The 13701-nt window shown below is 38.3% G+C and overlaps 1 protein-coding gene across 1 annotated transcript in view; it reads right to left on the reverse strand.

Moving 5' to 3' along the window:
* Positions 1–13701, reverse strand: part of rapgef5b (Rap guanine nucleotide exchange factor (GEF) 5b) — a 67931-nt gene that overhangs the window by 34791 nt on the left and 19439 nt on the right. The window contains exons 9-10 of the mRNA XM_084384688.1: positions 12526–12651; positions 224–345 (exon numbers count right to left, since the gene is read on the reverse strand). Of these exons, the coding sequence (XP_084240814.1) occupies positions 224–345; positions 12526–12651 (248 nt within the window). The remainder of the gene's footprint in view (positions 1–223; positions 346–12525; positions 12652–13701) is intronic.

Raw genomic sequence — 13701 nt, forward strand, 5'->3', positions numbered from 1 at the left:
AGCACATCCTCGGATGAGTGTGTGTTTGTGTGTGTGTGTGATTGAGCGCGTTAGAGAATGACTTCAGGGAAATGAGAGATATAAATAAAGTGACAAAGAGGCAGGGCTGGACAGATTACATGAAAGACGGAATGACAAGAGTGAGAAATGAGAGACGAGAGAGAAAGGGTGTGCACGCTCTGGAGCTCCACACGCATGTGAGAGCGGGTGTGTGGCTGCTTACCTCCCGGTCCAGGAGGAGGAGGAGGAGGAGGAGGAGGAGGGAGCTCTCGGTGACGTCGTTCTCTGAAGCACCTCGTGGCTCCTCTCTCTCTCACACACACGGACTGCTGCGTCACCGGGGGGCTGCGGGAGGGGGGAGGAGAGAACATTATCACCAGGGAGATTCCCTGTCTTCCCGTCCCTGTCTGTCTCGCTCGCCTGATTTCCATCACAATACACTTTTAAATTAAACATCCCACATCAAATGGCGCCGTTCAATGGGTTCGTTTTATCGTGACCCGACACAATGCTGCCGTAACGCTGCTCGGCGCGAGGCTGCATTCATATTTTAATCATTTGCTCGTTTCGAAAGGTGAATTAATTCAACTGATTTAGTTATTTGATATTGCGTAATCATGAATTGCAAGCAGATTATGCTGAAATATTATGTGTGTGTGCTGAGCTGGTTTGTTGGTTGAATATATATTTATACAGTAAATGCATAATGAAAACTACTTATACTTAAACTTACTTTATACTCATCTATGCATAATGAAAACATTTGAACACAGGGATAGTCCATGCGAAAATAAAAATTATGTCATCACTCACTCACCCTAACCATGTCTTTCTTCTGTGGAACACAAAAGAAGATATTTTGAAGAATGTTGGTAACCAAACAGTTCATTTGTGTCCAGCAGGAGAAAGAAATGGATTCAGGTTTGAAACGATATGAGAATTTTCAAACTCAAAAAGTCAAACTTAAAAATATATGAATATTAGAACAATTAGAACAAAATATCAAACAAAGCATCATTTATTTTAAAGATAGCGCAAACATTATCTATCTATCAATCATCTCAATAATCCCATTGTCACAATGACACATATATATATATTTAATGAAAATGATTGTATATGTGTATGTGGACGTGTATATACGTATACAGTATGTGTATGAAGGAAAGGTGCTCTGAACCAACATTCCATTGCTACTGTCCTGTAAAAGCCATGTCACTTTGCCCGGTGTGTGTTATCAATCTTCCACAGATCTCTGACCATGTTGAAACACACACACACACACACACACACACTGAGAACAAAGCACTCAATCCATCCAATCTCCAATATTCATACATACCTAAAACTCAACCTATAATTGCAAACACAATTCACTATATCAGTGACATAAACATCTCAACAACTGTATGCAATGCTGTAAAATGTGCTCAAACTAGTGCAGACTAAACCAGCCCTGCAAGACCCTCATGTACTGTCTAAAATGGAAAGAAAGTTAGATAGTTTGCATCTAATTATGTTCTGATACGAATACTTAAAAACAGCTCTGGACTCTGAACTCAAGTAAAAGGTCTGTTTGCTGTAGTTTAGGCAGCATGTGAACCGTGTGACTAACTAGTGTGTGTAAATATGGGTGTGAGCATCTCGTGCCTTCCATAACGCATGTGCCAACAACATACGGACCGGGATCTTACTGTCACTCTTCGAAAAACATCCTCATTGCAGTGATACACTAAGAGATGTGCATTTCAAGTTAGCATTGTGCAATTAATGGATAGATCATGCAGAGTTTGTGTGTGCGAGTGTATGTGTGTGCATGTTTTAATGAGCTGGTTTTCATTCTCTCTGTCCTTAGACTACAGCAAACAGCACATCAGTCAATGTGGCGCGTGTGTGCGCCCGTAATTAGGCAGACAGACAGGCTGGAAGGACCAGCACTTTTCTGCTCTAATTGCCCATTGCACTGAAACACTGAGAGACCTCCAATGATCTTGCACGAACGAACACACGCACACACACACGGATGCATGTAAACACTGCAACCCCCACACACTCTCATGACGATCAGCACAAACTGCATTTAAAAAGCCACAATCTCAGACTCATCTCCCCAGGCAGAAGTTTCTGCTTGGCTTTGGATTGGCAAAAAGCTCCATTGAGCTCCATCCAGACTGGGGGGGGGGACTTCGGGGGGACCTGAACACTTAGTAGTGACAGAGTAATATTACACAGGATCGAAATGTGGCATTTAGTGGCATTAAGATGTGCTAACGCTTTTGTGGGAAGTGAAGTGGAAACATTTAGACTGTCAGAATGGCGTCAGTGCAGGCTGGAGGCAAACTCAAATGAGCAGCGCCTGTTTGATGCAAGAATCTATTTGAATCTTCTCTTTCTACCCACAGAGTATCTATTTGCATGCATTTTTTGAAGGGGCACCAATGGCACTCTTAGTGTATTTGATGTCCTGGGCAAGATACCACCCCCAGGCTCACTGGAAAAATGTCAGCAAAATGATATTACAATGCGTTTTGCACACTACAGTTCTGAAATGAAATGTTTGGTGAGTGGCGCTAATATGCTCTATCGCGTTTGAAAATATCATACCTGGGGTTCTCAAGTCTCACGCATTGGCCGTGAGACACACGCAAATCAACCAGTTCACACGCCCATACGCCACACCGTGTATTTCTCACTCTGAAAAGGCAATGCCAACCAAGTTGTCCTGCAAGCTTTATATATAACGTCGTATACGAGGCGCAGGCACACAAAGTGAAGTTTCCTGCTGCCAGCACGTATCTCGGCCAGATTGCGTTCGTACTAGGACACATAGATGCGCGAACACACGGAAGTTGACGGAACATTCTCGGCCACTGCACGTTCGTTACTAGGTAACCAACAACATCGCGCGAACACACGTCGTGATGGAGAAGAAAGCTCGTCTAACATTTTTAGGCTAGAACATTTAATATATAGCCCATCGTATACATTATTACTGATGCAGTCAAAAACTCTACAACTACTTTGCAACCAGGCCAGAAGCTTTGGCTCAGTTTGGCTAGCTTACGTTATCTGAAACTAAGGGAAATGTTAGTGGGTATGGGAAGGATTGAAGATGTATTTCTTCAAACATTTTTATGTATAAAATCTTCATTTTATTTTAAATTATATATTATACTGTATTAATAGTCTTTCTAATTACATTCTAGGCATGTATTAAAGCAGAGTCGTCTAATATGTAAGTGCCTTACATATTAGATCATAATATCATATTTTACTCTAATATGTCATTTGTTCACAATGTCCCACCACACAATAAATCATTATACCATTTCGACTAGACACATTCAAAATGCAAAAAGATTTGTTTTTCCAAACTGTTTGGAGCAATTTGTTATATTTTTGTATATTTGTAATTTTGAAATATAACATTAAAGAGTATATTTGATGTGATAAATTGCTCTGTCATTTATCAGATTTACCAATTGTTATAATTATGACCGCCGCTAGTGTAGCTAGCGAAAGCGGTCATATAGGGATTGTCAAATTATTATTATTTTTTTTTTTTTTGTCAATCTACTGAATTTTCCGTCAACGATACCAGGGACACCGAAACACCGGGGAACATGAAATTTGGTGAGCATGTAGCCCCACTAGACTTTTACGGAAAAATTTCGTTTGGTCCCCGGGGGCCACTCCCCCCCCGCGCTGGGCCCCCCCAAACCCAAAAAATGCAGTTTTTCCTAAATAACTACCTGAACCGTGGCACCGAGGATGAAGAAATTTGCAAAGTATGTTGGTCTTAAGGGCCCACATCAACCTAGCCCATAATCGATTGTCAAAGTTTTTTAATTTTTTTTTCCCGTCAATCTACTGAATTTTCCGTCAATGATACCAGGGACACCGAAACACCGGGGAACATGAAATTTGGTGGCCATGTAGCCCCACTAGACTTTTACGGAAAATTTTTGTTTGGTCCCCGGGGGCCACTCCCCCCCCCCGCGCTGGGCCCCCCCAAACCCAAAAAATTCAGTTTTTCCTAAATAACTACTTGAACCGTGGAACCGAGGATGAAGAAATTTTTATGGTATGTTGGTCTTAAGGGCCCACATCAACCTAGCCCATAATCACTCATTTGTGATTTGCGCCCCTCCCATAAAAAATGAAAATGCAATATTATTCTGCTTTAATCGCCCCTATCTTCAGTTGAGATGTTCAGAACTGCACCATATTTCATGTGTATGATTAACTTGACATCCTCTGGGGGTATGCTAAGTTTCGTAGAATTTCATCCATGGGGGGGGTATAAAATAAATTCATTTATGTGCACATTTAGTGACTGTACACTCATCGGCCTGTAGATGGTGCTGTTGAGCGAAGGGTTGCTGGTTTAGGATGATACTGTCACACACACACATGCAGGAATACAAACAAACGCAAGCATGCACACACACTGACATCCACACTAGGGCTGTCAATCTTCCTCTATAATACTATTCGAATTCCATTCCTTATTTTATTTAATATTCGAATAATATTCGAATATTAAATGCTCAAATTCATCCTATTATTAATATTTACGACATTACACAGTCTTATGGATCGCCAATGCGTGATGTTGATCGGTCTCATATCTTCACAGATAAACCGTCAGTTTGTCTGTTATTGCCTTTTGGCGGACAGCTGGTAGCAGTTGAGCCCCGTGATGAGGAGAGAGAGAGAGAGAGGCAGAACATAAGTAATTCTTGCCTGTTTTAGCGGCGGTTCCTCGGACAGATCGCCTAGCTTGTCAGGTTGTAAGTTGTCATAAAAAAAATAACGTATATTTTCCTCTCCGTTTTGGCCTTCCGTCCACAATGAGACGGCGTTTTTATTAATGAAAACGCACTCCAAAGTGGATATATTTGAAGACGCCGTTTTCACGCTGTAATGTGGACTGAGAATCAAATTGTTGATCTCCGTTACCGTGGAGACATTCCTCTCCGCGACTTTTGACAGTTGTTATGATGATACAGCATGGATAACGTGCACAATTGTGTTACGATTCAAAAACTTTATTGTTTATCAGACGAAACAAAAGCATTTAATTTTCACATGTGTGTGCCAAGGCGGCGAGAAAGGCAAGATTGCATTAAAAAAAAAAAAAAAACATAAAAAAGCAATATTCGAATAGGAACTTCAGCATTCGAATAGTATTGATTTTTTTAATATTCGAATTATATTCGAATTTCGGAATTCGTTCCAACAGCCCTAATCCACACGCACAGACACACACCCATACACACACATACAAATCCACATGCACATACACACACACACAGACAGACATGCACATACTACTACTTTTTTTAGGTATATACATAAACACGCAATACAGCCAAATTGCTCCACGTCATTTATTTTTGTGGAAAGCCAGTGCAGGCCTGAGCGGCGGTCATATTTTGTACCGCCATGAGGTACATCTAGTTATTAATGTTTTAAAGCTTTTAGAAAAGTACATAGAAAGCTTTTGTAACATTATCTTAACTGTCACTTTTGATTAATGTAATGCATCCTTGCTGAATAAAAGTAGGCAATTACTTTCTTTATTTTTTTTCCCAAAAAATAATCTTACTAACCCCAAACTTTTGAACTGTAAGCCTAGTGTATAATGTTAAAAAAGCTTTCTATTTTAGATAAATGCTGTTATTTTGAACTATGGTTTGTTTGTAATGTGACTTTTTTCATGTATGACATTAAAATTATTTTTAGAATTAAATACATAAATAGGTTAAGCAATACAAATGTGTTTATGTCTGATAACCTTTTAAACACAAACTTAACTGCAGACACTGAAATGACGTACACTGTGTGATACAGTACAAATATTTTGAGTGTCCCTCATTTTCCTATAAATAACCACGATTGTCCCGCATTTTCCTTTTCTGAAGTTGGCAACCCTAACTGTCACACACACACCTGCAGGAATACAAACAAACGCAAGCATGCACACACACTGACATCCACACGCACAGACACACACCCATACACACACATACAAATCCACATGCACAGACACACACACACAAACACACACGCGCACACACATGTACGCACGCATACATACACGCACAGACACACACACACAGACAGACATGCACATACTACTACTTTTTTTAGGTATATACATAAACACGCAATACAGCCAAATTGCTCCACGTCATTTATTTTTGTGGAAAGCCAGTGCAGGCCTGAGCGGCGGTCATATTTTGTACTAGTTTCAATTTGTGCTGGTTAATTATGAACAATGGGTAAAATTGGGGGGCGGGGCTCCATTAGGGCTCCTCATATGGCTTTTGATAAAACTTGAGAACCCTGATACCACCTACGCTAAACCCTTAACAAACTTGATAGTGTTAACAAAAGGAAACGTAAGATTAAAACACATTTTCTGAAGCAACCATGCCATTTTAGCTTGCTTCCATAAGCCTTTGAGCTCTTTTATCACGACACGGGACTCGTACCTGAGAAAAGCCATTCTTATGGAGCAGGTTATGTGATGTAAACATTACATTACAAACATATTAGTTTACAAATGATGCACTATCTATGGTAAAAGTGTTTTGAGGTCATAATATAGTATCGTTCAGGCAATATTGCCTCTAGTGTTCTGAGTTTTGCAACAACAAAAAATGCAAATATGCCGCGACCTCGGATTGGAATTTTCCAGACAGAGATGAAGCTACAAAACTTGTAGGCCTAGTCATTTAAAAATTTTACTACGTAACATAGAGAGTGAAATTGATGGTGTGTAAATGTTTTTGACTGGTTGTATGTTTTATGCTGGATTTAGTATTGTATGTTGTATAATTGTATAAGCAAACTCAGCTGCCTATCTTGGCCAGGACACTCCTGTAAGAGATTTTTAATCTTTTCTCCTGGTTAAATAAAGGTAAATAAAAATAATAAAAAATAAAATATATTTGGCTCAGAAATTTAAGGGGGCACATGCCCTTCACTCTAAACTGACATTTTTGGGTTGAGGAACATTAATCAAAAAATAATCTCACTTGACCGGGTACTATAAATGTCATATTCCAGAAAAAAGTTATAGTGAACTTGAGAGAAACATTACAATCACACTAAAAGGTGTCCTGCTTGGCCCGCTCCATTCTGAAGTGACTGCATGCGTCATGATTAGACCTTGAAGACCAGTTCTGTGATTATACAGGGGCTGACGCAACACTTTTCTGAGCTTCAGTCGAAAGCTACAAAAGCCAGTCACCTTGTATTGAGTATATTGCATATGATGGGGTTAGATGATTGTAATGCATTTATTTATGCCACCATTCTCAGAGACAAAAGACTGTCACAAGACAACATATTGTGTGTGACATCAGCCTGGTGGCGTATTTCTTTTATGCTGTCACTTCACATTTTTGCTTTGTATCATTAAACAACAAAATCTCCTGAGCTCAGATCATTTGTATACAATGAATTACTGATTCTGTGACCATAGCTAGTTTCTATCTATCTATCTATCTATCTATCTATCTATCTATCTATCTATCTATCTATCTATCTATCTATCTATCTATCCATCCATCGCATTGGTTTTATTTTATTTATTTTTTTGCATACTGTAATGCTAAACAATTATACTATATAATACTGGTATACTATATACACCATTGAAAAAGACGGGAAAAAATGTTTTTTTATTTTTTTACGAGCACAGTTATGTAAATTGCAAATGCTTTTGTCACTGTAACACGGAGCAGAAGCCTCTGGAACACTGCTATGTTTATGTAAGTGTCAAAAAGACAATGTGATATTTTAAATCATTTCCTGGTCTGTTGATATTACTTTGCACAAAGGCTTCCAAAACTCCTCCTGTAATAAACAATTTTTTTTTTTCATATGCATAATTTACATTTACTAAGGGTTACATGGATATAGAATACGATCTATAACAAAACCAACTAGATTAAAGCAACTAAAGATGAAAAAATAAATAAAACAACAAAATGTATTCCCTATTGAAAAAACATTAAATATGCATCTAGGAAACAGACCCATAATATCATAATGATAAAGACAGAATAATAATATTTAGCTTCATTTCATGCATTAGGTTCCCTACAAATCCAACAACACAAGCTAACTTGCAGACCAGAAAACAGAAAGCATATACTTTTACTTTGAAACTTTGTGTTTACTCTCTATCCCAATCCTTTACACTGCAAAGTGTTAAAAAATATATATTACATCACTCTGACGATGAGTGAAAGCAGAGAGCAAGCAAAATGTGTGGTGGTATGCACTTAAAAGGGATTCTTAAACAAACAACAGTACACTGTCATCCCTCATCTCACTGTCTCACAGCTGCCTGCAGTGTTAAGACATGCTCATGCCAAGTCCAAAGTCAACTACCTGCATAAAATATTCAGAAACCATTTTGATGCCAAAAGTAATCGGTTTCATGCCAAGTCTGATGCATAATTGTCAACATAAACTGAAAATGTCAGAATGAACTGTTCCGCATACAAACAATTAAACAATTTAATCATGAATCCGAAAAACAAACAAACAAAAAGATGAATCATAATGGTATGATATATTAGAATTGGAACTGGGCATGTTGCAGTCCAAGGCCACTCCCACCAGTCTGCTATGGATACGCTTATCGAGTCAAATACCACACTTGCTTTAGTAGGAAATACTTCTTAGCAAACTTTTAGTCATAATGGTGTCAAATAGTGTTGTTTCCGGGTGCAAGAATTCAAAGAGTGTATGTTTAGCGGGAGTGAGTTGTCGATCCGACTATCTGAACGCGGGGATAGAAAAATCCGCAAGTACAATCTGTGGTTTTCATGAAAGTGTGCAGAATGATGAATTTTGCGGCATCTGGTTAATTTTTGCTGACAAATAAACAGGAATTTCAGTCCAGGGGGCTATACCATGAAGCCAGTTTAGGTGGATAGCCAGGTATGTTTCAGTTTAGTTTGCGCCAACCCTGGGTTTTTGGCACTGTGAAAATGGCTCGACCTTTAGCTGTGTTCATTGCCGTAGTAACATAGTACCATAGTACGCTCCATGGCAGGTTATGTTTTAGAGATCTCAAACCAAAATTGGGTCAATCAGCTGTGAGCAAAGTGACACATATCTGATGCAATAAAGTCACTCCCCCAGTTTCTCTTGCTCCAAATTAAAGGTCACTACATAGTAAAACACTTTTAAATACCAATTTGTCTGGCTTTTAGCAATGATTATTTATTATTATTATTTTATATGATTTATATAATTATTATACCCCTAATCCATTACACAAGCAATTTTAGTTTAACATTTATTATTAAACATTTAGTTTAAATGAACAAATATATACACAATAAAAATATATAATACGATTTGGAATCGGTAGATAAAGCTTTAAAAATGACTACATGTAAGCTAACATGTCCGAGTGTCTGTATACCTATACATATTATCAACTACTGTATATAAACTAACTTCACAATTTTCACTTGCAATGATATAGCAAGATATATTCTTCTTGCAGTGTAAATGCATTTATGTACTTCATATTCTTCAATCTCTTCATCTTCGGCAGAAGAGAGAAAATAATCTAGCTGATTCCCTCGTGAGAAGTGAATCGCAGTTTCTCTGTTTCAAGGCATGTGATTGGCTGTTCACTACTGATGTCACACTTTCATGTGCACACGCTCCATGAACTCAGGATCAAAGCCTAAGTTGACAGAGAAAGTTGATGATCAGCGTCATGGTACCGACAAAGCCTCACTGAATTGGTTTGGTTTTGTCAACTTGAAACAAATCCTGTAACCCTGAGTTTGTTCAAGTACCATCATATAATCACAGCCTCAGACATCACGGCCACGGACCGCTGGCTGAACCTCTAATGCATATGGCACACTTAACTGGAAACACTTCAGGATTTTCAAAGTTGTCATCTGATTGGTTGAATTATAGAGGATGTCCCAGAGATGTGTGCGTCACATTCTTTAACGATCAACCTGGAAATAAAGATGCCGTGAAGCCAAACCCCCTCATGGAAGAAGAACGCTGTCGTGTTTACAACTGTGACGATTAGCGCTTATCAGGATCAGCTAAACGCTGGATTTTCAAAAGTACGTGAAGTAGTTTGTGGCTTAGACTCTTACACACCGTAAGATTTGTTTAAAGGAGAAGTTCACTTTCAAAAAAACTTTTGCTGATAATTTACTCACCCCCATGTCATCCAAGATGTCCATGTCTTTCTTTCTTCAGTCGCAAAGAAATTAAGGTTTTTGATGAAAACATTCCAGGATTTCCCCCCATGTAATGGATTCTATTGGGACCCAAACGGTAGAAGGTCCAAATGACAGTTTAAGTGCAGCTTCAAAGGGCTTTAAACGATACCAGACGATGAATAAGGGTCTTATCTAGCGAAACGATCGGTCATTTCCAAAATAAATAAAAAAGTTTAAGTTTTATAAGCACAAACGCTCGCCTTGCTCTGTTCTGTGATGCGCGTTCGTGACGTCACGTAATACGCAATTACGTTGAAAAGGTCACGCTTGACGTGTTTACAAATGTGCAGGAGGAGGACCATATACACATTTTCAAATGTATTTGTGTCAGTTTATCGTTTAAAATGCCCATTTCGTGTGCGTATCCTGGGTGTTTTAATATTAAAAAGCCAAAAAGAACATTTTCTTCAGGACAGAAATTTTTCAAGCGTGACCTTTTCAACGTAATTGCGTATTACGTGACGTCACGAACGCGCATCACAGAACAGAGCAAGGCGAACATTTGTGCTTATAAAACTTAAACTTTTTTATTTATTTTGGAAATGACCGATCGTTTCGCTAGATAAGACCCTTATTCATCATCTGGTATCGTTTAAAGCCCTTTGAAGCTGCACTTAAACTGTCATTTGGACCTTCTACCGTTTGGGTCCCAATAGAATCCATTACATGGGGGGAAATCCTGGAATGTTTTCATCAAAAACCTTAATTTCTTTGCGACTGAAGAAAGAAAGACATGGACATCTTGGATGACATGGGGGTGAGTAAATTATCAGCAAAAGTTTTTTTGAAAGTGAACTTCTCCTTTAAGTTTTACACACCGGTCTGTTATTGTAGGGACATCGACATTACATTTTCAAGCCCCTAAACATGACATGTAAAAAACTAACTGTGATTGGTTGTTTTACATGTCAGTCAGCCCTGGGTCTGTGAATGCTGCGATGGAGTCCAGACCTTCTACCGTCAGTCTGAAGGTCTGGCTACGCAAGACTTTTATGGTATAAGCCCCAGGTAATACAGGGAAAGAGTAAACATTGTTCATTTATAGTACTTTTACTACTGACATTGATTGTAACAAAATGTAGAGGGTTGAAAATTGGCAAACTTACACCTTAAATCATATGAAAATTATGTTCATTTAAATGTAGAATTTAAATGGGGAAAATTATTACTGAATACAGGGTGAATACAACTAATCCTGATTCCTAACAGCACAAAACTTTTTTTGAAGCTCAAAAATGATTTGGATCAAAAAAGCTTTTGAATATGACAACACATTGCAAGTGGCTTGTCTTAAATACATTTTAAAGTGCCTTATCATGGTAATAAGGTCAAATTAAGGACAATTCTACTTTTGTCTCATAAAGGTCAAATAAATCTCTCTCCCAGAGCAGGAGTAGTGATTGGTTGCCAGCAACCTTATGGTGCTCACGTCGACTCTTCCTGTCATTGTGAGTGGCCGCCCGCCATCAGGAAGAGGCAACTGGGACTATTGTGGGATCAACCAATCAGAGACTAGCATGAGATTGGTGCCCTTTTCGGTTTTAGAAAGTCTCTCCTGAACCAGCTACAGATTTGAAAACAGTGACATCAAACAATGACTTTTCTTTGAAATAATGATATCAATCAACTTATAAGGGTGCTGCTTCACAAACCACAACAAAATAGTTATTATAATATAAAAGAATACCTTTTCTGAACAAATACAAACACAACAAAACAACAAATTGTCAAGTACTACCAAAAGACAAAACTAAATATGCATGGCATTGACTATAAATGCCAATCGAATGTTTTTTTTCAACTATGGGCATGTTTATGTCCCAGCGGTAAAAAAAAAGAAGAAAAAAAGATTATTTACCATTTATAGATTTTTTTTAAAAGATTGTTTTGTTTTGAATAGATTTAATTGTTTTACCCTCGTCCGTCACCCAGACTTTCAATCATAAAATATGAAAATCCATTTTAAAAATTGGAATCATTACATGAAAAAAAAAAACAGAATAGTCTAAACAAAGAGTGAAATAAACAGAAAACATTTTAATATTACATGATTTTATTTCAACCAGGACCTACAATTTCGCTACTAATGAAGTTATTTTAACAAGGATGTAATTGTGTCAAATTAAAAGCATATAAATGATTTAATTGCATTTAATTTGTGTTTAAAATACTAGCCCTATTACAAAAAGACTTGTATAATAATACTCAGTGTGTGGATTGATTGATGTTTGCATCTCACCTCAGCAGGCCTTTCGCTAGCTCTGAGCGGGCTGTGTAAAAGGCGGCATCCGTCCTTGGCCAGTCTCTGGACCATCTCCAACCGGCTGATATCCTCTTTATCGCGTGTACCAGCCCCGGGGCCCTGCTGCAGTGCAGGGGACACAGAAAACACATACCTCAGGCCACAGTCCCACGCCATGAGACTGCAACACAGCTCTCAAAGTCACTGAGAGTTTGACAGCCCGTCTCACTGTCTCCTCCAGCTGTGTCTTTACTCAGGTGAGACTGAAGATGGTCACGGTAGTCCTGAGGGTTTAGTGAGCTCCAGAAGCACACAACCGGTCAAGAGGAAAGCTTTAAAAAGTGAAGACTCAGAGACAGTGTTGCCTGAGGGGAAGAGCGAACCTGACTTTTCTCTCTCTCTCTCTCTCTCTCTCTCTCTCTCTCTCTCTCTGTCTGTCTTACGCACATAGCCAGGGTGGGGGCGACCAGGAAACATCTGGCAGTCCCTCCAATCCCGAATAGGAAGTATCACAATCTCCAGAAAATGGGAGAAAGGCCAGCATGGGGGTCTAGGGAAGGTTACTGATGGGTTTACTGATCATGTGCACTGTTTGTATATCATTTAAGTTCACAAGTGATTCATAAGGTCATGTGCTAGCAACTTGCCATCTTGCAAATATTATATGCATCAATGACAAATAAGAGTGTCTGCAGTAAAGAAAATCTTTTCGAAATCTAGTTTAAATAGCATGTACAACTTCTTAGAAATGTACTGTGTGTATTCTTGCTGGTTTCATATGATTTTCAAAAAAAATTATACAATTTTCAAAAACCGTTTTGATGTAATGACTAAAAATGTCATGTGATATTACCATCAAAAAAGCAATAACATATTTTCCTTGAATACATGATGTGAATATACACATATTATTATTTAAAAAAAAGTTTTAAATATGTTGACATTTTTTGGGTTTGACATGTATAGAGCTTGAACTAATCTTGGCCTTTTCATAAAAAGGTCAGATATTTTAAGAAACTTCCTGATCTTGATGCACAATCATAAGGGTCTAGCTCCTCTTTATGACACAATTTCCTTTTTTTGTCTCCTTGTTGGCTGAACCATATGAAAAAATGTTTTTTTTTGCACCAGATAACATAGTTTTTCATTTAGTTTTTTGACAATAGTTATCAA

The sequence above is a fragment of the Rutilus rutilus genome (assembly GCF_951802725.1).
Source record: "Rutilus rutilus genome assembly, chromosome: 17".
NCBI classification, from domain to species: Eukaryota; Metazoa; Chordata; class Actinopteri; order Cypriniformes; family Leuciscidae; genus Rutilus; species Rutilus rutilus.